Below are 26,890 nucleotides of genomic sequence, written 5' to 3' on the forward strand. Positions count from 1 at the left end.
CACACTCTAGTCTCAGTACCTAAAGACTAAGCTGGATGCTTCTGAAAAATCAGCTGAAGAGACACGTTGGTAAGAACTCTCTGCCATTCTGTGGAATCAAGTTTGCATCAACAAATCCAAACTGTTGATGCAAACAAAAGATTTTTTGCAGGGTATTTTTTTTTTCTTAGTTACCATATGCTGGGTTTATATAGCTGTTACTGATTTTCTAAGGAAAAGGTCAACTGTAGACAGTTTCTACGCTGACAGCCTTGTTTACATAATACATATCTCCATTAAAATCCTCTCTTCATGTTGTGTTTTCCCCTAAGTATTGATTCAAGCAGAGAATACATTTTGCTCCCTTATTGTAACCCTGTTTAAACAATAAGAGATTAACACTCTATAGGTTTTTACTCAGAGGGTAAAGTTCAAGAAAGTGACAAGAGCCCAAGAGATCTGCAAAGCTCTTTGTACTTTATCCTCCTGTATAGTGGTAGGTTTTAATTTGTCGTTTTCTGAGAGGAGCATAAAATAGCTGAGTATATGAAGCCTATAGGTAGAAGTATGGAGTTCTTTATGTCTCTGCCTTTGAGGAGCACAGAAGCATCAATTTTCAAACGTACTTAAACTGATGGAAATTTCAAGTATACAATCAGAAAACATCTCCCATTACCTAAATGTCAGGTTATTTTGCTTAGCAAACAGATAAGGTAATTTGTAGAGCTACTCAGGCTCAGATGGAAACAAATGATGTTGCACAGAGTGCTTTAAGGACCTTTGGGGCACAGTTAGAGGTATCTAATATTTTTCTGAAGAAATTGCCTGAATTGGATGCATCTCACAGTATGAACATGCAAAATCTCCTCTGCTGGTACGTTTTATTCCTGAGAATCAGACTGTCAAAATAAAGCCTTGGATAAAATTTCTAAATAAAATGGACATGTAAAATCAGATGTTTGTTAAAATCATGTTCGCACAAAAAGAAAGATTATTCTAGATCTGTACACAGAAAAAGTGGGATATATGAGAACTTTGATGGCAGAAAATTACTGAAGAAAAAAGTCATTTTGATGTTGTTTATTGTATGATTTTTACTTTATTCTTCGGTTTTATTCTTTCTTTAAATGATACGGGACAAGATTTTGGATAGATTTTGTTCGTGTTATTTTGTTAATAGTCAATAGGAAATTTTCCCCATAGTCTAAGTCTGTTCTTATATAGAAATAACTTAAAACATAGTCTAGGTCTTTTCTGCACTCTACAAGAATGTTTACAGTGAAAGAAAAACTTTTTCCAATTTTATGCTCTGTTTGCATAAGATTAACCTGTGCCTAATTTAAATATGATATAAACTGGATTATGAGTAAGTCACATAAAAGCAGAATAAACCGTAAGTCGGGATCTTTAAGGATAATCAATTTTATTGGTCAATCCAAATGTACAATACAATAAAATTTGACCTCTGCATTTTAATCCTGAGTCATCTGTGGGTAGCTTGGAGGGCTAAGAGTCTTGCTCAGGGACCCAGAGTGGCAAGCTGTGGAGTTCAAACAGGGAGCTTGAAGCTTTCCAAAATGCAAGGACTCTGCTCTGACCAAAAAAACAACCAACTGAACAAACTATTATATATTATATTGGAGGACCCAGTATTCAAAGCAAGACAGACAGTGGGGTTACTCAAAAGCATTTATTAAAAATGTTGGATCTGCAGTAACAACAGCTAGGGTGTCTATCGCAGGAACCTCTGCAGAATGGAAACACAGGTTAGTGACTACGTAAATCTAACGGAGGAAGATTATGAAAGTGAGTCACTAACCTGGTTTACCAGTTCATTCCAAGCCCAGAGAACAAGGTAGAATCCAGCCAGTTGGCCGCCAACAAGACGTGACCGGCGTCGCCCAGAGTGTCCCAAACAGTGCAGTTCCTGTGGATGGAGATCAAGCAGGGGACCAGATTCCGGCAGAAAAAGGAGGGTAGGAAAACCCAATGGCAAAGCCAAAGCTGGTGTCGAGGACATGCTCAGGATTCAGAACCAGGAGATGAGAAGTCCTAAGAGGTTCCAAAGGGAAATCCAGGTTGGTGACAGGAAACAGTTCCAAGTTCAGTAAGCAGGCAGAATCTAGGAGTGCAAAGACAGGTCAGGCAAACAGATCTGACAGGAACCAGCACGCTGAGTGGTTGAGAGGCAGAACAGGTCAGGATCAGGTAATCAGAAACATTAATGCAATGTTGGCACACTCTCCCCACTTGCTCGAGAGAAAATCTGGTGCTGATGACTGGTTAGAGGGCTGGTTAAATAGAAGCAGGAGCAGGTGGATCAGATGAACAGTAAGTAGAAACTGGGCAGAGTTAGGCAGGAGAATTAAATGAGTAATTAAGCCAGTAATCTGCTCCAAGATCATGACAAAAATAAAGCAATATCCTCCAAGCATTTGTCCTGACAGTGTTTGCTTTTTCCTTTTGGAGCCAGAAAAAATATTTTTGTATCTGTCACGTTCCTCAGACATAAACATTGCTCTAAGCTGTCGTCATCTGCTGGCAATACTTACTTTTGCATCCATCAACTTGCCAGCTCCAAGCCTTTAGCTCATATTTAATGGAACACCAACCTTCATATTGTACTATAGTGCTGCTAGTAACTATGACTCATGGCATTTTTTCACATTTTCAAAATTGACTTTTCCTCTTTCTTTTAACACCTCTGCTTGAAAAGTGACTTCCTCCTGTGCAATAATACCTTTGGTTACATGGCCTTATTATGGAAAATACAAACAGAAACCCTAGGTTTACTAGCAATGAGGCCAAAACCAAACCTCTGTAATTTAATCTGAATGGTGATTAAATTCAGATGCAACCAGACATGACTTGGTGCCTTGAGATTGATCTGCAGGAATCTGATTGGACAGAATGCCTCGCACTGTCAGGGCATAGGGAGAAATTCAGGATCATCAACATTACTGGGTTGAAATTTAAAAAAAGAGAATGCTGATATGCAATAGTTGATAGCAGAATATCTTTTAAACAAATGAAATGTGTGCTGCTATGTAACCACACTTAAGTTTCTGGTCATCTTATCAGGATATTCCCACTCACTGATGGTGAATTTATTTTGGATTGTAACTACTTTTTCCATTATATTTTTGAAAAAAAAAAGTGTTTGTTCTTTTTCTTCTTTAGGGGAAAAAAAAAATTCAAGTGCTCTTTCTTGCTAGTATGTATGGCCTAGCAATTTTAGATTGGATGTTACTACAGGTACCTTAAAATCTAATAGTTATTTCTTAAAATGTTTTGATACCATTCATTTATGTGGAAGGATTGCTTAAACATGCTACAAAATTACACATGTACACCTACTGTACAGTACCTTATTTATAGTTAAAGCTTTTCTGACAAATTTTCTGGATTTCATATTTTAACATCTTTTTGTACGACCTGTCATGTTACAGTATGTACAAAGTTTTTGCATATCTGCCCTGTTGTCCATCTAAAGTTAATCACTAAAAAAGAGCATATTTTCAAATTTAGATCATGTTCTCTCAAACCTTACAATCGAATTATACTGCTGTAGTGTGTTGCAGAGTTGACATAAATGCAAGTAGTGAGTCTGCAGGCTAGCGAGGAAAGAAAATAAGATTTTATTAATAAAACAAAAGGCATTGTAGTTGCAGGAAATCTGTAGAACACAGAATCCAAATTAATCAGCTTAGCGTGACAAGAATATAAGCAAGACTTGATAATGCATTCGAACAACACAAGAAAGAAAAGGATTTACCAGCAACCAAATAGAAATCCTTGAAATATACATGCTGATGAAGTAAATTAAGGAGGGAAGATGTTATGTTTTACAAACTACAATCTATTGGGTTGAAATCAAGGAATTTGACGATTTAGAAACAAACCAAAACAGACAAAAATAATGACATGAAAACTAGTAAAACTTAACATGAAAGATTAACAATGAAAGAGCACTTAAAGTACTTTTAATCAAACTTTTATTTTCATCAAAGGAAAATTATGTAGTTCCCCTTCATTTCTGAATAATGAGCAACAAGTTCTGTTAAAAAGATATTTATACAATACAGAGCATAAGTCAATGTCAAAGAAGTTGATCCTAGTTTTGGAGCAGGTATATTCCTATAGGTGTCAATGTCTCACCTACACTGTAAATAACCTCGGTTTAAAAAAAAGAAAACTAGCTCTAATGAGAGAAATGAAGAAGTGAAATATGTGGCCAGTTTAAATGGTTTAAAACAACTTAAACAGTGAACTAAATTTTAAATAAAAAAAATCTACTTAATAAGTCTTTCCATCATCTTTAGTTTGCATGAAGTAGTTCATGTCTGTACATTAGTTACTAAGTGTCCTTTTAAAGGGTTTATTACAGTCAATTTGGCTAGATCTAACTCACTAGGCCACACAATAAACAATATTGTATTGACAGCAACAAGACAACATGAGATTTTAACTGTTCCCAGTTTTTCTGCTTACATTGTTGGTTCTTGGGCTCTAAAGTAGCATAAATAACTGCTGATATGGCTCACCCATCGGCTTATTCCCCACGGCAGAGTGAAGTTGTTTTGACACCTCCCTCTGCTCCCTCTCCTTGCAGAGTCAATGCCACTGAGTGTGGAGGCTGCTGACTCGAATATACTCTGTTTCTTTGTAAGTGATGGCTGACATGAGTGATTTCCTACCTTGTGCACTGCACTGGATGGCGACCAAACTGAAACCTGCAACCTCCGTGACATTAGTGAACCTAACAATAACAACAGCAGGATCTTTTCACAACTGTCCATCTCTTTCTGCCAAACTGGTCAATATTATGTTGCTGATGACAAGCCCAGAAAAGCCACTGGAAACATGGACGATTGGATGTCAGTAAAGATAAAATTCTAAAGAAACATGTTTGGCAAGCTTTCTTCTGGCTGAAGAAATGTGATTATTAAGTTTTAAGGAAAGTCAATGCTATTTTTCTGTGGATATACAGCAGAAAAAATAGCAATGACAAAAATTAATTGGTTAGTGGGCGTCCAGAGCAGAAATCATGTTGAAATTGCATGCGGTAGGCAGTGATATTATTTCTGAGTAAGAGCCCTAACTACAGATCCCTGTATTAATAATGCAAGAGGACCCCAGGGGGCAGCCATCTCTCCACACAACACTACACCCTCAGACATAATATGCATGCATACACAAGTTGTAGCTTCATGCTGTTATGTCATTTGTTTCCAGATAGTTTTGTGGCTTTTTGTTTGCAAATATACTCATTAGTTCCTTCTGTTTTCAAAGACAGTAATTGGTAAATTGATTTTTTTTCTTTTTTTTTGTAGTTTGTAAGAGAACAAAGAGACATTACAGACATAGAAATAAAATGTTTACTATAGATAGTTTTAAAAAGTAAACTTGAACATCATGTTAAGTCTACACATTAGAAGACGAACATGCAAGGTACATTTGCACATCTTATCTAAGAATATAGTCACTTGTGGGGTTTTAGACTAGGTGACATTGCATGCTGTATGACTAAAGGCATTCAGGTCAATTCAATTGTAGCTCATGAAAATCAAATTCCCATCGTGAAGAATGAAACAGTTAGACGTGGGAAAAAAAACTGTAAGAATATTCATAAATCAGTTCCTAGTGTCAGGGCATAGGTTTTAAAACATTTTATTTTGGGAATGCTAATGATTTTCTTGATTATTGAAGTTTAACACTGTTTATGCTGTAAAGAGCACAAAGCAGTACAGTGTTGACCCTGCCCCACTTTTCTCTGTATGCCACCCACAATTGTCCCCTGCTAATAAGAAGGGCAAACTGTGCTGTTTAGAAAAAAACCCAAAAACAATCATAATAGGGAAACTGAAGGAGCATCAGCTAAAGCTCTGGTAAATGTAAAAGTTAGCGAGCGAAGAGTGGAATATTTAATACAATATGGCATCTATGCTGACAAATGAATCTGTTTGTAATACTATGTGATTGTGTGTGTGAGGGGGAAGCCTGCCAGAACAGACTGAAGACAAACATAGATATATGTATGTTCTTTTTTGTTTATTTAATGGAACATGTATAAACAGGAAATAGTGGGAGAACCCTGCAATTAGTAAACCTACCTCCATATGATTACCGGAACAGGTGAGATTAATTAGCGGAATATGGAAGCGCTGAATGAAGGATCTAGGGGAGAAAACAAGGAATATATTAATAATAATTTGAGTGTACACAGCTAATTACCAAAATATGAACAAAAATGGTGCCAAGAGTAACAATGCCACTCAGGAGCAAGTGTTATATATTTCACAGCATAGAAAACAATATAGATTATTTAAGAAATGGATTAATTGCTACATATGATTGAGTTAAACTATTCAAATTATTTATATCACCTTTGCAGCTTTAAGAATAATTGTTACTTTTCATCCTTAAAGTTATTAGATTATGTAAATGCCTTTTTACTCTACCATAATATTTGTTTTAGGCTCTCATAAAGTGTGCATTTTATTAAGATGACTAGCAGACCTAAATTAGGATAAAACTTTCTTTGTTTTTCCCATTTTAACTTTTAATATGTTTTCTGCCTGCATCTCATTTTCCATCCCACAAATGTGAAGGTTAACTTATAGAAATCTGTATATGCAGAGTTTTATTTCATGGTTGCTTTGTGTAAAGTGTACCAATCTGAAATAATTATCTGGGTGGGAGCGATGGTGAACCATGACAGTGAATTCCCACGCAGCGTAAATTCTCACTTAGTTCAAAACAATTATGATAAATGCAGCTTCGACTCAGGTGCTGCAGCAGCCCGCAAATCACTGCTTAGTTAGGTGCACTTAGGAAATGTGGGTTTATGAGGAAATGTAAGAATGTTCTCTTACAGTTTTTTTTTTTATTTAATTTCAGTCTTACTTATTACCTTATATCTCTACCTTGAATCAACTTTACTCCTTTTTTTTTACTAAAACAACACATCTGTTACTATGCGAACATTAGATGATGTTGATGCCTATTTTGTAGCTTATTTTTCTTTCATTGTGTTATTGATAGTACAGTTATAGATTGTTTATTAATACTGTTAATACTTTATATAATAGACACAAGCTTCAAGTATTTTGCTTTCTCTTTTTTGGATTTATTTTCTTTAAACCACATTTCATCACAATTAAATTTTTGTAGGTGGTAGCCCCTAGCTTTTCTTTATTTTTTCAGAGGACAACCTTCTTCAGCTGCACACAAATACAGCATATTTTGATGTTTTAGATGTTTTAACTTCATGGATAAAAGGTTCTCAAACTTCCTAGGGGGGTATTTTACATTTATCTCATGAGGCGTTACCAAGGCTCTTTTTTTATGCATTTGTTGTATCCGCCTATCTTCAGAGTGTATCCCTGGGAAAAACAAAGAACAGATATGCCCTAGAGCTGTTATTGTTAAACCATATATCTTGTTGTAGTGGCAAGTTCAGCAAAGTTAATGATACTACGCCTTGCAAGTGTACATCTAAAAACGATGTCTCAGCCGCTGCTGGCATTGTTTTGACAATTTGATGTCATTCCTCTTTTTTTTTCATTTCTTTTCCACTCTTTGTGACATAAAGAGACCATCGTAAAAACAAAAAAAATATATTACAGATATGTTATTTTGAGGGTAGAATCTTTCTGCATTGTTGATGAATAGACACACATCAAATCTTTAGTTTACTTTGTGTCACTAATTTTACTGACTTATTTGCTTGTCATTTTTATTAAGGATGAAATTGGCATATTTCTTAACATGGCTGAAAGATGAAAACGGAAGGACGACTTTCAAAACTATCTGAGTGCCAAAAGAAATTCAATATAGAGAGCTATTCATTAAATCAAATTTCATTATTTCAGTGTTTAACCAAAGGCTTTGAAGAGAGTATTGTTTGCATACTGGTTATTTGTCATATATTACAGTATCAGTAACTGTTACAAAAATAATTTTATCCAATGATTGCTGCAAAGCAACAGCAGATCAGTTAAAGTATATTTTATTTTACAATGAAGTACCTTATACTTTTTCCACTATGAATGACATGTGCTGCTGAAAATAACATATCTTTCCGATAACAGTGCTACAGAAAGAAGAATACTTAACAGAAAGAAGGAAAAAATATTGTAGCATAAGAGATTTTTGCTTTTAATTTGGTTCTTTATTCATTTTAAGATATTGAGCATCTCAAACCTAAACCCAGATACATTAATACACTAAAGTTGTTTAATTTCAATGAAGACAAAACCCACTGCTGACCCAAGAGAACATGACAGCTGGTTTCACATTTGATAAGAAATATCATGATGACAATATTATTTTAGAAAAATATTGGACACAATTATGAAAAAAGCAGACACGTATTAAATTTATGTTTCCCATAATAACTTTGCTTCAGAACTAAGTCAGCAGCACAACCCAAGACCAACACAGCACCTCCAACATATTTAGCTGTCAGTATATAAATAAATATATATATATATATATATATATATATATATATATATATATATATATATATATATATATATATATATATATATATATATATATATATATATGTCAGTATATATATAGTATTATATATAGTTAAGAAGAATGGCCTATAACTTAGAGGATCTGACGATCATTCCGAGCACTTTGCATTTGTAGATAGAAATAAAAATCAATTCTCCTGTCATCTTGTCTGTAGAAATTTATTCAGTAAATTAAACATATTTAACAGAGTACTGTGTTTCAAAGAATGAAATCTTTAAGTGTTAAGAAGTTACATTTAAAGTTGTGTTTATGTGGATACTTCGCTGTCCAGAGTCTTTCTGCATGGAGTTTGCATGTTCTCCCCAAGCATGTACAAAAACGTCTATCTATCTATCTATCTATCTATCTATCTATCTATCTATCTATCTATCTATCTATCTATCTATCTATCTATCTATCTATCTATCTATCTATCTATCTATCTATCTATCTATCTATCTATCTATCTATCTATCTATCTATCTATCTATCTATCTATCTATCTATCTATCTATCTATCTATCTATCTATCTATCTATCTATCTATCTATCTATCTATCTATCTATCTATCTATCTATCTATCTATCTTTCTATCTATCTATCTATTTATCTATCTATTACTCTCTCTTTCTCTATCTAGATAGATGTGGAATACAATATTTAGATCAAATTAGATTACACAGTAAAGCATTAGGGAATGTTTTCAAGGGCGTGTTTATGTAAAATATATTTGAATTGCATGTGACAGGAGTATATTGTTAGGAACAACAATAATAATAATCATTTAAAATATTTATTAATGAAAGTATTTTTAACTCCAACAGTTGCTCACTTTTGTTTACCTTATTTTATCTGTACACCTACAGTACACCTCGACACACATTATAATTTCTTATCGCACTTTATTCTGCTTAATAAGACATCAAGCTATGCTTTTAAGTTCAATAAAGTTTTATTTTTTAGTTTCCCTTGTGTTTTGCTTCACACGGCTGAGATTCTTTCATTTGTTGATTTTAAGTTTCTAGTTAAAACTATTCCGCTTTATCAATCTAGAATTCAGAAAAACTCTAAAAACTTTAAAATGTTTCTCTTACTATGCTTTTCATTAAATTAATGCTTATTTTCTGAGATAACTCAATCTAATTGTAAGGTCACAATTTGAACAGATGTGTTAATATGTCATGTTTAGGAGTCGACGTGCCTGACATCCACTGTGCAGACGTCCATCCACCCACTGAGGAGGCCTGTGATGTTCCCTGTTCTGCAGACTGTGTGGTAGGCTCTTGGTCCTTTTGGTCACCCTGCTCACACAGCTGTGCTACAAAGACTGCAGAGGGCAAGCAGAGTCGCACTCGCACTGTATTAGCCATTCCAGGAAAAGGTACAGTAACATCAAATTCCCTCAGATTACTTAAAATCATTCTTCTTCCTGTGTGTAAAACACGTACATCATTCCATTATGTTACTCCTCTAATATAATATACATTTAAAACAGAGACAATAAAACTGTACAGGTTGAATGAAATGTGCAATGAGTTAGGGTAAAATTAAAGTTTATGAAATGGAGCTGAACAATGGAGTTATCTAATTGGTTGCAAATTATAGGTTGTTAAAAAATGCATTTGTGCATTTAGTAACGTCAGGTGAGTCTCAGAAATCCACACACAAATGCAGTGAAGTTCAAAGACCACTGGTAGTTTGTAAATCAAGATAAAACTGCATATACTGTACATCACAAGTACTTTTGTGGATCTTGTTTATTTGAATCCTTGTGTCTATGTGTGGATCTTTTCTTGTGCATAAGTGGGTATTTGAGTTTGTTAATATTGAGACCCTTCTAGCTCCATATAAAGCTTCAGTTTGTCACTCAAAGGTCCAAGTCTAAGCAAAGGAGAAATCAAAGGATCGTCTTTACAAAAGACTGAGGACGGTCTTTAACAGATTCCACCATCAGATGTTCTTGTAGCCGAAGAAGTTCTCCCAATGAGTGGCGTTAGCACTGGTACCACAAAGGACATTTTCCACAGCTGTGATCCATTCCCCATCTTCAGGCGCATGGTGATATACATCCTAAGTTCTCCTGAATTCTTATAATTGAAATAAAGGACTAAGAAGAACTCATATTAGTATAGAAGAAAATAATAAAATATATATATATATATATATATATATATATATATATATATATATATATATATATATATATATATATATACGGTATATATATATACGGCATATATATATATATATACCGTATATATATATATATATATACGGTATATATATATATATACCGTATATATATATATACACTATATTGCCAAAAGTATTTGCTCACCTGCCTTGACTCACATATGAGCTTAAGTGACATCCCGTTCCTAATCCATAGGGTTCAATATGACGTCGGTCCACCCTTTGCAGCTAGAACAGCTTCAACTCTTCTGGGAAGGCTGTCCACAAGGTTTAGGAGTGTGTTTATGGGAATTTTTGACCATTCTTCCAGAAGCGCATTTGTGAGGTCGCACACTGATGTTGGACGAGAAGGCCTGGCTCTCAGTCTCCGCTCTAATTCATCCCAAAGGTGTTCTATCGGGTTGAGGTCAGGACTCTGTGCAGGCCAGTCAAGTTCATCCACACCAGACTCTGTCATCCATGTCTTTATGGACCTTGCTTTGTGCACTGGTGCACAGTCATGTTGGAAGAGGAAGGGGCCAGCTCCAAACTGTTCCCACAAAGTTGGGAGCATGGAATTGTCCAAAATGTCTTGGTATGCTGAAGCATTCAGAGTTCCTTTCACTGGAACTAAGGGGCCAAGCCCAGCTCCTGAAAAACAACCCCACACCATAATCCCCCCTCCACCAAACTTTACACTTGGCACAATGCAGTCAGACAAGTACCGTTCTCCTGGCAACCGCCAAACCCAGACCCGTCCATCAGATTGCCAGATGGAGAAGCGCGATTCGTCACTCCAGAGAACGCGTCTCCACTGCTCTAGAGTCCAGTGGCGGCGTGCTTTACACCACCGCATCCGACGCTTTGCATTGCACTTGGTGATGTATGGCTTGGATGCAGCTGCTCGACCATGGAAACCCATTCCATGAAGCTCTCTGCGCACTGTTCTTGAGCTAATCTGAAGGCCACATGAAGTTTGGAGGTCTGTAGTGATTGACTCTGCAGAAAGTTGGCGACCTCTTCGCACTATGCGCGTCAGCATCCGCTGACCCCGCTCCGTCAGTTTACGTGGCCTACCACTTCGTGGCTGAGTTGCTGTCGTTCCCAAACACTTCCATTTTCTTATAATACAGCTGACAGTTGACTGTGGAATATTTAGGAGCGAGGAAATTTCACGACTGGATTTGTTGCACAGGTGGCATCCTATCACAGTTCCACGCTGGAATTCACTGAGCTCCTGAGAGCGACCCATTCTTTCACAAATGTTTGTAAAAACAGTCTGCATGCCTAGGTGCTTGAATTTATACACCTGTGGCCATGGAAGTGATTGGAACACCTGATTCCAATAATTTGGATGGGTGAGCAAATACTTTTGGCAATATAGTGTATATATATAAGATTCATAAATGAAGAATCAGAGTACAGATGTGAAAAATGTTTTGTAATTACAAATGTCGAAAATAATCAAGATCTCTCTGAAAACTAAGCTCAGCAAATAGTAGATAACGATTGATTGGGCATTAGGTTTTATCAGAGTGGTTTCACCAGTATTGCAACCCTTCTGGTTGGTTCCCTAGATTTAAGATTCCTAAACAGACATTTTTCATTTGTAAGGTTTAAGCCAACCATCCCTTATCAGGAACTGTTACTCTGGCAAGTGTGGCTCTGTATGCTTCAGGTTTTTAAGTCAGACAGCATTGGAAGCCTTGGCAGGAGGCTGTTGCCCATTAATCCCTGTAACTAAACACATATCAGCAATAACAGCTGATGAAAGAATCTTGCAGCTTAAACCACATTTCCTGCTATCTGTTAGCTGGCAGAGAAAGCTGTGAGAGTGCTGCGCATTGTTTGAATTAGCAGAACATCTGTAGAATCCAAAGCAGATTCAAAAGTAAAGGTATTATCTTGGTTTTAGTTCAGTGACAAAGTAATTCATTTATCACAGCTAACATCTTTATCTCACAATAAGTGTTTGAATATTTTATCTCCATTGAGATATAACAGTACTTTAAATACTACTGAGGTGGACAAAACTATGCTTATTTTAACAAATGGAAGGAATTAAATAGTTTGTGAAAATGAAAATAATAATAATGATGGAAAAAGAGAAAAAAAGACATTTTATAAATTCCTCTGGAATAGAATACGATTTTGTAATAACTGTTTTTCAAATAAACTTAAAATAAAACAAATAGCTGTTTAAAATTTAAAATTACTGCAAACTTAGTTATTCTTTAATTTAATAGTTATTATTGTCACCTCAGCCTCATGGTTGTCCTCTAAAGTAAGGAGAATTTTTTACTTTTAAGTTCAAATCAGATTTTTTTTTTCATTTTGTTGATTGTTCTTTACTAAAAAACTTTAGTTTATTGAGATTTCTGGGTGTTCATTATCTTTATGTTATCTAAAAATTCGTTAGTTAAATTTTTTGAACTGTCTAGAACTTGGTATATGGTATTTGATGACTAACTTCAGATGTGGCACCCGAGAGGTGCGATCCTCTTAAATAAAAACCATAAAACCCAAACAGACTGCGGCGATTGTGAGCAGAGCTTTAAAAGTTTAATCGATTAAAATCCAATAAAAAAAAGTTTAATAATTAAAAGTCCAATAAAAAAGATAAAAAGACAAGTTAAAAGGAAAAAGATTAAAAAGAAAGATAAAAATCCAGATGGTGAAGAGCAGCAGAGTCAATGGGCCAGTCTGTTAAAAGACGCGCACTTGGCGGGTATAATGGAGGGCACCGTCCACCCCAGCGCTGGATCCTCGTTCCGGTACGCTGCGCGTGTGGGCCTCTCCAGCATAGCTGGCCTTAGCGAGGTCACCTCCAACACGCGCCTCCACCCCAGCGCTGGATCCTCGTTCCGGTACGCTGCGCGTGTGGGCCTCTCCAGCATAGCTGGCCTTAGCGAGGTCACCTCCATCACGCGCCTCTCGCCAGCGTGCCTCTGCGCCTCGCTCCATGACGGGCCTCTGCACCTCGCTCCGGCGCGCGTCCCTGCACCTCGCTCCGGCGCGCGTCCCTGCACCTCGCTCCGGCGTGCGTCTCTGACCTCGCTCCGGTGCGCGTCCCTGCACCTCGCTCCGGCGCGCGTCTCTGCACCTCGCTCCGGCGCGCGTCCCTGCACCTCGCTCCGGTGCGTCTCTGCACCTCGCTCCGGCGCGTCCCTGCACCTCGCTCCGGCGCGCGTCCCTGCACCTCGCTCCGGTGCGTCTCTGCACCTCGCTCCGGCGCGTCCCTGCACCTCGCTCCGGTGCGTCTCTGCACCTCGCTCCGGCGCGTCCCTGCACCTCGCTCCGGTGCGTCTCTGCACCTCGCTCCGGCGCGTCCCTGCACCTCGCTCCGGCGCGCGTCTCTGCACCTCGCTCCGGCGCGCGTCCCTGCACCTCGCTCCGGTGCGTCTCTGCACCTCGCTCCGGCGCGTCCCTGTACCTCGCTCCGGCGCGCGTCCCTGCACCTCGCTCCGGTGCGTCTCTGCACCTCGCTCCGGCGCGTCCCTGCACCTCGCTCCGGTGCGTCTCTGCACCTCGCTCCGGCGCGTCCCTGCACCTCGCTCCGGCGCGCGTCCCTGCACCTCGCTCCGGTGCGTCTCTGCACCTCGCTCCGGCGCGTCCCTGCACCTCGCTCCGGTGCGTCTCTGCACCTCGCTCCGGCGCGCGTCCCTGCACCTCGCTCCGGTGCGTCTCTGCACCTCGCTCCGGTGCGTCTCTGCACCTCGCTCCAGCGGCCTCCGGCCGTCAGTCCCCAAACCTCTCCCGCTGCTTCTCTCTCACCCGCTCCGTCCGGCTCCCTCCAAGATCGGCCTTCCCATGACCGGTGTGTCTCCCCAACCAAACAGCGGCCTTTTTAAATCAGCGTCCCAGTCGGCACGCTGCTTGGGTGATTGGGAACACCTGTGCCGTTACTGTGGGCGTGTCCAGGTGTGAGTGGTAATGTGGCCTCCAAACAAAATCCCCAAAAAACATGCAACACACGAAATTAAAAAACAAGCAACCAAGTTCAAAAATAATGAAAATCAAAAATTAGAAAACATGCAACAACTTAACAAAAAGGCCACATTACCACACAGACATCATATTTGAATGCAAATTGATTTGGTACAGAATAGAGAGTTCATAATCAGTTAATGCTTTGCAGGATGCTTGATGTTCTTGTAATTTCAAAACAAACCTAAATACATTTTTCTCTATGTTTTTACTTAACTGGTTCAAGTGTCTCAATATAGTGTTCATGTACTCTCAAAAAATGGCTCAACTAAACAAGCATCTCTACTATAAGCTTACACAGTTTGCTCGACTTCAAACAGGGTTTCATACTGTATGCATTTAGGAAAAACAAAACAATAAGTTATATTGTGCATCAGCGTTATATCAGAGCTAGAACAAATTATTTATTTTCAACCAATGTCAGACATATTTCTAAAAAAAATCTAGACTTAAAAAAGTTTGCAGTAATGTTGCCATAATAGAAAAAACTATTTTACAAATGACTCAGATACCGTATGAAAAACATCAGCATAACAAAAAAGGATGCTTCCCTGATTCTTGTAATTCTTCCTTAGTGTGTTAGTTGTGTTGAATTAGAAACTGACCAAAGCCTCTACTTTGGTTTATATTAACCAAGATTTAAGAGGCTATTTTGCCAAACCAAGCCACAACATAAATGCTTTCTAATGTTCCTTTCCAGACAACTCACCGTATATTGAATTGTATTTTGTTTTCTACAGTACATGCTAAGGGCCTGATCTTTAAAAGGTTTGTGCGTATTAAAAGACATGCACACTTTCTGTTTTGTGCAAAGCATGTGTACATCTAATCTTCAAGTAAGGTTCAAAGAGATTTGTGTGTGCAAAATTACAGCAGTTTTAAACATTTTAGTGTGTGGCGTCATGGAGTGCACATCTTCAACTGGCAGCTGGATTTCCATTTTTGCTCTTGAAAATGTCTCACCTTTGCTCAAAAGCCTTGTCAAATATAAGTGATTAGTGGAAAGCTTTATTGGAATTTTTGACTTTAGAACTATTGAGTTAGAAATGGCAGATATAATAGCTTAATGATTTCCAGCTAGTAATTTTGAGCTAAATCAAGAAAGGACTGTGGGTTCTGTCTAAGAAGAATACATCAAACTACACTTCTAAAATTGCTACTGAGTAATGTTTTTGTCCTATGATTCCAATGTCCAGATGGCAAAGTGTGCCCAGCAGCCCCAGCACTAGAGGAATGGAGAGTCTGCAATGACCACCCTTGCCCTGTATTTTATTGGAATGCCTCAGAATGGGGTCTCTGTACTGAGGATGCTTCTGCAAAAATCAATGCAAGCAGCTTCCAGAATTGGACGTCTTCCTGTCCAGTTGGTGTCCAAAGCCGTAATGTTAGTTGCATGAAGACGAATGCTGGTCCAGTCACAAATAAAAGGTACACTCTTTGCTATACAGTAGTTTTAGTCATAATGATAGTTTTCCTGTTTTTTTTTTTGTTTTTTTTTTTTTTTTTTTTTGTTTTTTTTGCATATTCCAGCTTAGTGCGATAGTTATTTTAGTAGAATTTTGTAGAATTAAGATTACAATCTTAGTTCTATATGTAATCTTTGCCTCATTTTTTCATAATAGTTATTATTTCTGTCTTTTACTTGTCATTTAGTTATAAACCTTTAGGCATCAGAAAACTGTCTTGAATAAAGTGTTGGCCATTTAAAGGTTAATAGTTAAAGATGTGAATATGCTTGGGGTACAGTATAATTCTTTGATACACAATGTTTATTTAAAAAAACACATCTGATAAGGATGTGGAGTGTCTTTATATTTATTAAAAGATTAACAATTGGATAGGCTGCATTGTGAAATCAAATTCTAAGAGTTTTGTAAAGAAGTTTCTCCTCATTTATACTTTTATTTTGTGTTTTTGCCATTCATTCTTTTTTTGTATGAGTGTGTGATCCCGAGATTCATCTTGCATTCGCTTCCCTACTATTCTTCTCTTTCAGCAATACAATATCAAACACTGCTAAGGGCTTTTGTGTTGTCACTTTAATGATGTTAAAGCCCACACCAGAAAGACAGATTTATAAATAATTCACAAAGTTTGCCCTTCTTTAGCTCAACATATTATTGACAGGGCCATAAAATGGATTATGGAGAGGCTTTTTTCTCATGCGCGTCCTGTCTGCTACCACAAAAGCTTTAATGAAAGCTGTCATTTCTGCTCCTTCAACAGATCTCACTTGTACAGTGTGCTGTGAATTTAATCACTTCGCTTCTCTCATATCCTTGCAAAGTGTTCATTTAATGGAACACCACCTAAAACTTAGACCTGCATGTTGCTATTCATTGGTAATGAGTTTGTCTGTCAGTAACTTTTGAGATAGTGTTTTATATTGCAGAAAAATAAGCTTTAGCCATTAGTTTTTAATTGTTGCACTCTATACATATGCAATCATCCTTATATGACACACAGATTATATTGCTGGCAATTTTTTTTCTAGTTTTAAAAGTTCAACTTAAAATTTTCCTTCAGTATTTTCTGAATTATTTACGATCTGAAGAGCAAAGATTTCTAAATACAATAAAGCTTCTTTTCAGGGAAAAATTCATTTCAGTCAGGAAAGATCAAAGCAATTTGTGGTGAGCAATAATTTCTGCAGAAAGCAGTGGCTCAACCAACACTTTGTCAGTTTTCCTTGCCATCAGTATAGAGCTGCAGGAATATGTTTGATTGACTTTCAGTTCTAAAAATAAAACAACCTTGTTTTTTTTAGACCTAAAAGAAATATTTTCCTTGAGTTTACTTTCAGCTGTGTTATACATTCAAACCAATGAGAGAAAAAGACTAAATGTAGAGAACTGCCTGGTATCAGCTGTTTTTCCACACCTGAGCTATTGGAGCTCATCAAAGCCAGCTCAAGTGTCATGAGTGTTGAAATGAAAGTCAAATAAATGGAGTCAGTCTGGCTATAATTACTGTCCAGTATTTTGTTGCAATTCATCAAGTCCATATCATTACAATGGCGTTACTCATAAGAGCTCCACATTTACAAAGGCTGATTCATAATATGATTTTATTTTGTATTCATTTTGATTCATTACTAGTATCCAGGCAACATATTTATGTTTTTTTCTTATTTGAGTTGGAAAGAATAAAATGTCTAAGAATTTAATATACATTCAACTTTTGGACAAAAATCAATACTTTTGATTGAGAGGTGGACTCATGGTAAGACAAACTGCCCAAAGGGGTACACAAGTAAAAAAAGATTGGGAAACACTGGTCTAGAGGTCAAAAAAGTCCTCCTTCACTTAGATGCTACAGATTTGGGTTCAGGAGCTTTGCTCCCCCAAATCCTGAAGCTGATGAGAAACTTCCACCATGGCTTTTTTCTTAATGTTCTGCCCTGAACATAATCACTGTTTTAGTGACAAAAAAATTGCCATTTAGATGGCTGTAGAGGAGTAGCAGTATTGATTGGAAGGTTCTTAAAATCCAGTGCTGTTCTCAATCATAAAAAAACTTATGTACAGACAGCCTAACATTTCACTCCCTGTCACTCATGTTGGTCTTTTTTCTGCTCATAATGTGACTTCATGTTTTTGGATTGTTATATGATATTGAACTATTCATATGTCTGAAATCATATCAGACATATGCATAGAAAAAAAATTAAAATATAGTTTGAGACACCATGCTTAAATGATGGGTATTCAAAAAATTAAAAGCCAAATAAAAAAAGACCAATGTAGTTTAAGATTAACAAGTAACACTGGGAATATTCAACTAAATACTGTACTACTGTGGGCTTCATGTAAACCACCGGTAACAGTGAAACAAAAGCAAGCTGCACAAATATGTGTGACCCAAACTCCAGAGCACATAAAAATGCAAAAAATAAAACTCTGTAAACACCATTGAAAGGAGCTTCAAACAGATGAAAACATGCAGCAAACAGTGAAACATGCAAACACACAAAACAAATGCAATGGAAAAAAAGACTGCAAACAAAAAATTCCGAAATCGCAAACAACAAAAAAACAACAAAAACAAATAAACAAAAGGCTGCAATAACAGAATGAAAATTATGCAAAAAGCAAATACAGTTGCAAACTTGCTCTAAACCTGAGGTGCTACAGACCACTAGATGGAGTTGAACAAAGAACGAACCATATCGCACGAGAGACTTACTTTTATTACTATACATAACTGTGCTTTTATGCTCGAATACTGTAAGACTGTGTGCGTGAAAATGAAAGATAAAAAACCTCTTTCTTCTTCCAACTTTCTTTTTTTTTCATCCTGTGTTGAGATTTAAATTCCTGTTTGTACAGAGGGTCAGGTTTGATACTACAAGGAACACTGATCTTTATTTATTAACTGGATTGATGATAGACCGAAAATACTGAGGTCATCTGCCGCCATCTTGGTACTCCCCACTCTCATGGAGTCCCGCCATAAAAATGCCTGTAATGTAATGTGGTTACCATAACAATGTAATCAATACATGTATATTACATTTACATCATCAATTTAGCATTTTTGGCACATTGTTAGATAGTGTGTGTGTTTGTGTGTGTGTAATAGTTTTAATATCTGACTACAATATTATTATGCTTCAATAACACACACATTTTGTTGCGATGGATTTGTATAATATAATAAAATTATATTATATTATTAAGGTTACAATATTAATATTATAAATATTAAATAATAACATTATATCACATGATTTATATACTTCATGGACATACTGAATATGCAACGTGATGTGCCTATTTTTTATCATAAATTACAGTAGTCTACTGATGCAATAAAACAGCAAGTGTGTGTCAAAGTAATTACCTTATCTTTGTTTTAAAAGTCTTAGGCCACCCTGAAAGTTAGAAAATCAGCGTTGTTTGATGCTGTGGTGCACGTATTATTTACATTCCGACCAGTCTAACTAGAGAGTACCAATATGGCGGCTGGTGACTTCACAGCACCATGAACAACCAACAGCCTATCAGCAATCCAGTGAATTGCAGTTCAGTGAGAGGAAGTGCCATGCTCAACACCATATAGTACGAAGCACTTTTTAACAGAGAGTTTGCAGCTGTTTTTACTATTTTATTTATTTTTTTTGTGATTGCATTTTGTTGCTTTATTTTTTGTTTTCAGCGTTTCTGTTGCATTTGTTTTTGTGCTTTGCATCCCACAAGTTTTAGCAGCTCATTTCGACTTTCACTGTGTGTTAGCACTTGTCGGGCAATGTAAAATACAAACATTTAGTGTCCTTTCACTATGAAGGTCCCCCTTTAATTTAGGGTCCATCCAAAATGTTCTTCCTCACTCAGTGGCGATGGCAATTTTTTTATTTCTGCCATCTGGTTTATTTCCTAGAGTGGATCAAAAATTAACTTAGAAACCTACCAAGGTTCATGAAAAGGTTGCTGCATGCAAACACCTGGAGGAAAACTAAAACTACACATTACCTTAAAAGCACCATCTACACAGCGTAACAGAGCGGAGGCTGTAGGAGTCCTTTCTTTAACAGGGGCAGGGAGAGTTGTCATAGTTGGTGGGAAGAGAAATGGAAAAAAAAGCAAGCAGTGAATAATATATTTTTAAAAGATCTGAAACTAGGACAGAGATTCACCTTCTAGCAGGATAAGATTAGATCATCTTAAACATAGCCAGAGCTATAATAAAATTGAATGGCCAATATTATTTGAACACAAATTATTAATGGGGTCCTCCTAAGTCTACAACTAAATATAGTTTAAGCTATTTTGAGAGGATTTGGAAGTCCACAAATATAGCTGTTTACTTCTGCAAAGCTGGTAGAGCCATACCATATAAGGGTCGTATCTCCAAGTGCATAAAAGTCCTCTAGAACCTTCAGCATCCTCTTCTTTAGACTGTGTAAAAACACTTTTTAGACAGCAGCTTTCCTGATCTGATGCAAGAAACTGAAATTCAAATATTTTTCATCTTAGCTGAATTGAAATGGGGATTTTGCATAAATTTCAAATCATGGGAACAGATGTGAATCCATCTTTTTTTTTAGGTTTTGAAATATAAATATTCACTTTATGTATCTAATGTACTGCATGCAATCGTTATTAAAAAAAAACCCAATGAAGTTTGTGTTTGTAATGTGACAAGATGTAAATTGTTTTTTTGGATGGTTATTTAAATTGTACCACTGTTTTTTGCTCTAAAGGGTTTTTTATCTTTTTTTAAACTTAACTTAGAACCTGAAAACAAATACTGTGGTCTTTGATTGTACACTTACAATCATTTAGCATAAACAGACCTTCAATCCTTGCATTGTTGTCACAGCTTAAAACCCCATGGCCTTAATTGTAAGTCTGACATCCTAATTTTGAGCAAATCCATCTATGTTCCCCCAGCTGCTTTGTTGCTTTGCCATTTCCTCTGGCATGCATCAGTGCAAGAAGGCTAAAGGGAGAAGAGGGAATAAGGCTTGGGAAGGAAAAGGTTTTATATATCCTGCCTTCTCATGCTTTGGCATACTTTGATCTCATTCCTGTCCATGGTGGCTTTTTGCAGTCGGTGGGACGTGGCATCATACTGGGCCTCCAGTGATCCTTGGATTTTTGGTTGTATGGAAGGAGGAACGAAAGGAAAATTTGGCGATCCATGCAGCCTCTCAGACAAGGAGGAGGAGTTTGACTAGTGACTGATTTAAAACATCAAAGCTTACAAGTATTTATTTTATAGCCTTGTATCAATCTCTCTTTAGAGCTCTGGATCACAGCCAGTGGGCTATTAAAGATAGATAACACAAAATATGAATCTGTCAAAATACAAGACAGGAAAAACTATTTTAGGGTTTTACAGCAAGAAAATATTAAAAGCAGATATCATGCACTCTTAGGCAGTTTCCAAATTTTCTTTTTCTTTTCTCAATTTAATTAGCACCTTGTTTTCACCTTGTCTTTGTAGGCTACACTCTAATTCAAATCAAAGTTAATGGAAAACACCTTAAATGTTGCAGATGTTAATTGCAGCATTCAAATAAATAAAATGTTGTAGATATTAATTACTGTAGGCATCTGGAGAAGCCTTGGACTGAATATAAGATTGTTTTTCAGCAATCTCCTAAATAGGATGCTGAGAATTGTTAGTAATTTTCGACATTTGTATTTTTAAAATAATCTTCACAAGTTCTCAGAACAGAACTGAACTTATATATCAGCTTATTAAGCTTCTTTAAAGGCCTATTCAACCCTTAATAAACATTTATTTGTAAATAAGTATAAATACATTAACTGTTCTTCATGTACTGTAAAAATAAATAAATAAAAAGGACCTGCATGTCGCTCATATTAAACAAACCAAAGATACATAAATCTCAGATCCTGTCACTGAGTTGTAGAATCGTCTCCCAATACATTTTTAATTATCTGTGGAAAAAATGCAGACCATTCTTTAATAAGATTCTCATAAGACAGACATGCAATGTTTTTTCTTAACCCTAATGTGTCTAATGGACCTGGTTAATGATTTTTTCTTTTCTCATGTACAAAACTATGAAAAAATTCTGAATAAATCAGAAAATAAAACAGCACAATTCCCTGTAAGTAGAGCGGAGACAGAAGACATTGAGTTTATTGGAGAAAACCTGCTCCGGTTAGCTCTGAGGAGAAAATGAAGCAGTACTTTGATTTTAGGAGCGAAAGTGTTGTACAGTTTTGCAGGGGTTGACTGGGTAGCAGAACATGCCTGCTCCCTGGAAACCTGCCATACACAGGAAGTCTGTGGAAGAGAGGAGAATTTCAAAAGAAATTGTTTTTCATGTTGAGTGAACTCTGTGAAATGGAAAACTCCAGATTTCGGGTTTAGAAAACTCAGAGTTTTCAGTGAACCTGCTTCATACAAAGGAGCCCTGAGCTTGCTTTTCTGAGCTCCGATAGTTCAGTGTGAAAAACAGCTGATATCAGGCTGTTCTCTATATCCATCCAGTCAGTTCCTCTGCTTGGTTTTGATGTCAAAGCTGAAGTTGAGCTCAAAAATATAAGAAAAACTCTTTGGTTTATAAAAGCATGTTTAACTTTTCAATTCGGTCCTCACAAAGCAAAACAGACCCCAGCCCTATTTTATTTTACTGCCTAAAAAATAAAATGTTCTCATGTTCCCCTCTCCACTGACGGACCACTACGGGTACGAATACCGTCTGTTGAGAATTCTGCCCTACAGGTTTAAAAGGAGTTACTGCATCTGATTATATATTTATTATCAAAGGGAAATTGAAATAAATCTTGATTTTTCTTCTTAAGTAAATGCATTTAAATTTAGTGAAATAAAGTCTGCATCATTAATCGAGTCCAGCATAATGGCTTGACATTTTGTTTCAGTCAGTCACATAATATAGAAGCTACTGAAAATAAAAAAATAATAATTATAAAAAAAATATTGGGTGGAAATGCAACTTTGCTTTTGTTTTCTTCAACACATAACAGATAGATTGTTATTGCATTATACCAAATTCTAGTGCATTTTTAAGTGAAAGTATGAAAATAACCATGAACAGACTGAAAGACTCAATGCAATAATGGGAACCTCACTAATGGTTTATTAGTACATTTTGATAAATAAAAGTTTAAAAAAAAAGAAAGTTTCCAAAGCTACTGTTTGTAGATAAATGTGTGTAAACCCATGTTTCTACATAGGTAGCATATTCATGTTTCTATGGAGATCTGACTCTGAATCATTCTACAAGAAAACTAGCATCTACTGTAGTTTAAACCATTAGATGCACACAAGGAAAGTTGGATATGCTTTGGATATGTTTATAATTCTCATCAATGCAGTTTGTGTCACCCAGTCTGCAAGGAAAATAATTTACCGCAACTAGAAGTTGATAATATAAGTAGAATTATCATTTGTGATATGATATGTTTCAGGTTTCTACCCCCAAACCTCAGTAAGATGGACTAGCTTAAGCTTATTTTCATCTAGAGTAGCACATTTTTGCTAAAGATCTATTTCTTTACTGGATTTTTTTTTCTGGTTTAGTTCATCTGCATTATCAGAGCTGTGTTGAAAGTGACCCACATTTGGATAATGCATCACTAAACCTGCTATAAGTAAGGCCAACAGTGATGGTTCTATGCAAGATGTGAGAAATACAAGGAAAGCTTTGCACTGGGAGTTGTCTGCAGCTATTATGGTGGTAACCTTTTATTGTATTCTCCATTCCTCTGCCACTAAAAGTCAGAGGAGTTTTCAGTATAAAGCCAGATGTTTATCCTCTGCATAATCAGAACAGGACTGCACATGTTATGTCTTTGAAATTCAGTTAATCTAGAAAATAATTTATTAGTCGAAAAAAAAAATTCACTCTATAAAGTGCGGCTAAAAAAAAAAAAAAAAACATATTTCCTGTGCTCTTTTTCTACATTTTGTGTTTGTTTGATGAAAACTCCTCAACTGTTAAAAAAGTTGTGTCTCTACAGAGGAGACTGACTCATACAGATTGATCATGACATGTTACACATTATAAATTAAAATCAACAGACTTTAGCAATGCTGTTGCGAGTAAATCACTCTAGAATTATGACATACATAACAGGCTGAACATGGGAGCACATTTCTCACGTCTGTTGCTTTTGCATTTATCATTTAGCATGTTTTTTGGTTTATCAATGATGTTTACAGTTTATTTTGTAGTAAATTACTGCATGAGAAATTATACTTCAGCTTTTTAGTTTTTTTGTTTTGATTTTCTGTCTACAACACTAACAAAAAGTCCAAAATTAGGTTCTGCTTCTCTCCCTGTACCACTGCTCAGTCTTCTCGCAAGGCGCTGCCTGAGCATGCTGTCCTACAGGAGGCACACAGAGAGGAGATGTCTGACTTTTTGTAGTGCAGATGAGGTCCATTAAGCATAGAAGGATTGTACAGAGATTCGGGTCTGACTTAAGGTGTTATTCACCCCTTAAAAGAAATTAACACTATTAAACAAAAGTAGTGTTTTGATTTAATTGTAATTTTATATATATATATATATTTATATAATAGAGAGAGACTGATAAGACTGTTTGACTCAAATGAAATGTTATGGTATCGCAGGTTTAGTCTATTCCATGTTTCATAAAGTCTGTCTGGTTTGTTTTTTATGTTTACAGGGTTTTTTCTCAATAAAACAACATTTTTTCTACTTATGAAAATTAAGATGTATAGTATCTATTGGGATAACATTGATTACGTTAATGAACATGTTTTTTGTTTGCTCAGGTGTTTAGATTCTTCTCGCCCAGAAACTAACCGACCCTGCTTGCTTCCCTGCAAGAAGGACTGTGTAGTGACCCCCTTCAGTGAATGGACAGCATGCCCAACATCTTGTCTCCCAGGTAGATTTATTTTTAGATGAAATTTAAAAGAAAATAAATAAAAACACAAGTAAAAAACTAACAAATTATTATGTGTTGATGCCCTTTAAAAATAAAAACAGTTTGGAAATCAGTAAAATATGTATTCATTGTATAAGAAATAATAATTAATAAAAAAAGTTTCTTTGCTCAATCGTCTCTTTATAACACAATTTCACACAGTTTGTTTCATTCCAACAATGCATGTAGAGATGTATTAAATTATTTTTATTTGTTGTTTTTCTGTTGCAATGAAAGACCTGAATGAGACTAAACAGAATAGAGACAGCACATAGCACTAGAGTGGTTAATTATTACATTTAATGGCTTATGACAACCTTAAGTGTTGATTACATTAAGCTGACACATCAAGAGGAAAATAGATATTTAATGGTTTTTCAATATGTGCAGTGCAGCATCTTGGAAATGAAACAAAAAAAGAATGAGATAGTTTTTAGAAGAAGTGGATAGACATCTCATCGCTGTAAATATGCTGTAGTCCACTGGGCCTGCTGACGATGTAATCACTTTCTTAATTGCAGCATTTTCAATGTTTTGTAATTAGTTTTGTTTAATGAGCCTTGGAGCCCGAGCCAAATGAGGCCATTATATTGTGGTGTGTCCGAAAACAGACAGCAGCGAAGTGGAGGACATCCCGACCATCAAGGGCATCCTAATCAGTCAGATCAGTTTCAAGACCACTTACTTCTATGGCTGCTTCTTTCATATGTTAGAATGTACTGATTGTGTTTGTTCTTTTTCTATTTACCAGAAAATGTGTTCTCATGATTTTATATTTTCCATCAACAATGGTCACCTTAATTTACCAGTGTGATTTTTTTACTATGCTGCTTTAAAAAAAAAAAAAAAAAAAAAACAATAATTGTTTTTATGAAATTTGTGTTTCATCTTGCACAGATAATTCAACTGCTGCCATGCAATCTCGGTACAGAATAATCATTCAGAGGTCTGCTAATGGAGGTCAAGAGTGTCCTGACACACTGTATGAAGAAAGGGAGTGTGACTCAGTTCGTGTTTGTCCAGTTTATAGGTAAATGTGTTTTTTACTATATTATCAGTTGAAGTTTCAATAATGGTAAATTTTTAAACCCTTTAGGGAGTAAAACTGGGGATTTGTCATGATTATAACAGTTAATTGGAGGTATAAATTGCTTGATAGCTGTAACTATGTTAATGAGTTAGGTTTTTCAGGACATGTATTGAATAAAGACATTTTTCAGTTTGTCATTGCATGTTACAATGTTAAGAAAAATAATTTTATCTAGTGAACCTTTTTCACATTTAGTCACAGTGCAATCACAAACTTTTACTGTATTTTGTGTGATTTATTGTGACAGACAACACAAAGTGGAGCTAAGGGTTAGGGTTATATAATTATAACGTAGCATTTACAGTGTACTTCGAGTAACTGTTCTGCCAATCTTAATTTAGATTCCAAACAACTCTGGCCGGCTTTAGTGTTTTCGCAGCACAATGCTTCCACCACCATGTTTCATACAGGTTATTGTATGTTTAAGGTTCAGGGTTTTGTCAAAAGTAACGTTATGAATGCAAAAAGTTATGTTTTAATGCCATCTCACCAAAGCACATTTCGTTTTATTACTCATGTATTTAGGGAAAAACATTTGCAAACATAAGGTATCTGAGAAAAAACAATACTTTACTATAATTGCAAGGTGAATTTTGTGCTGTTAGATACAAATGTTGGTCTCAGTACAGTGGCATTTTAATGCTGTTGTATAAAAAACAAAATTGAAGTTTAATTTTAGCCATATTCATGTTAGAGTATTGTGGCAAGCCCCAGTGTTTTCTGTCCCAGCTATTT

General features: G+C 36.3%; 1 protein-coding gene across 1 annotated transcript in view; it reads left to right on the forward strand.

Moving 5' to 3' along the window:
• Positions 1-26,890, forward strand: part of thsd7ba (thrombospondin, type I, domain containing 7Ba) — a gene marked incomplete at its 5' end in the record, with an annotated part of 167,317 nt that overhangs the window by 37,591 nt on the left and 102,836 nt on the right. Inside the window, 4 exons of the mRNA XM_038275473.1 lie at positions 9,699-9,890; positions 15,865-16,096; positions 24,911-25,026; positions 25,963-26,095. Of these exons, the coding sequence (XP_038131401.1) occupies positions 9,699-9,890; positions 15,865-16,096; positions 24,911-25,026; positions 25,963-26,095 (673 nt within the window). The remainder of the gene's footprint in view (positions 1-9,698; positions 9,891-15,864; positions 16,097-24,910; positions 25,027-25,962; positions 26,096-26,890) is intronic.

This window comes from Cyprinodon tularosa, unplaced genomic scaffold (assembly GCF_016077235.1).
Source record: "Cyprinodon tularosa strain WSP-4 unplaced genomic scaffold, ASM1607723v1 ctg96, whole genome shotgun sequence".
Lineage (NCBI taxonomy): Eukaryota > Metazoa > Chordata > Actinopteri > Cyprinodontiformes > Cyprinodontidae > Cyprinodon > Cyprinodon tularosa.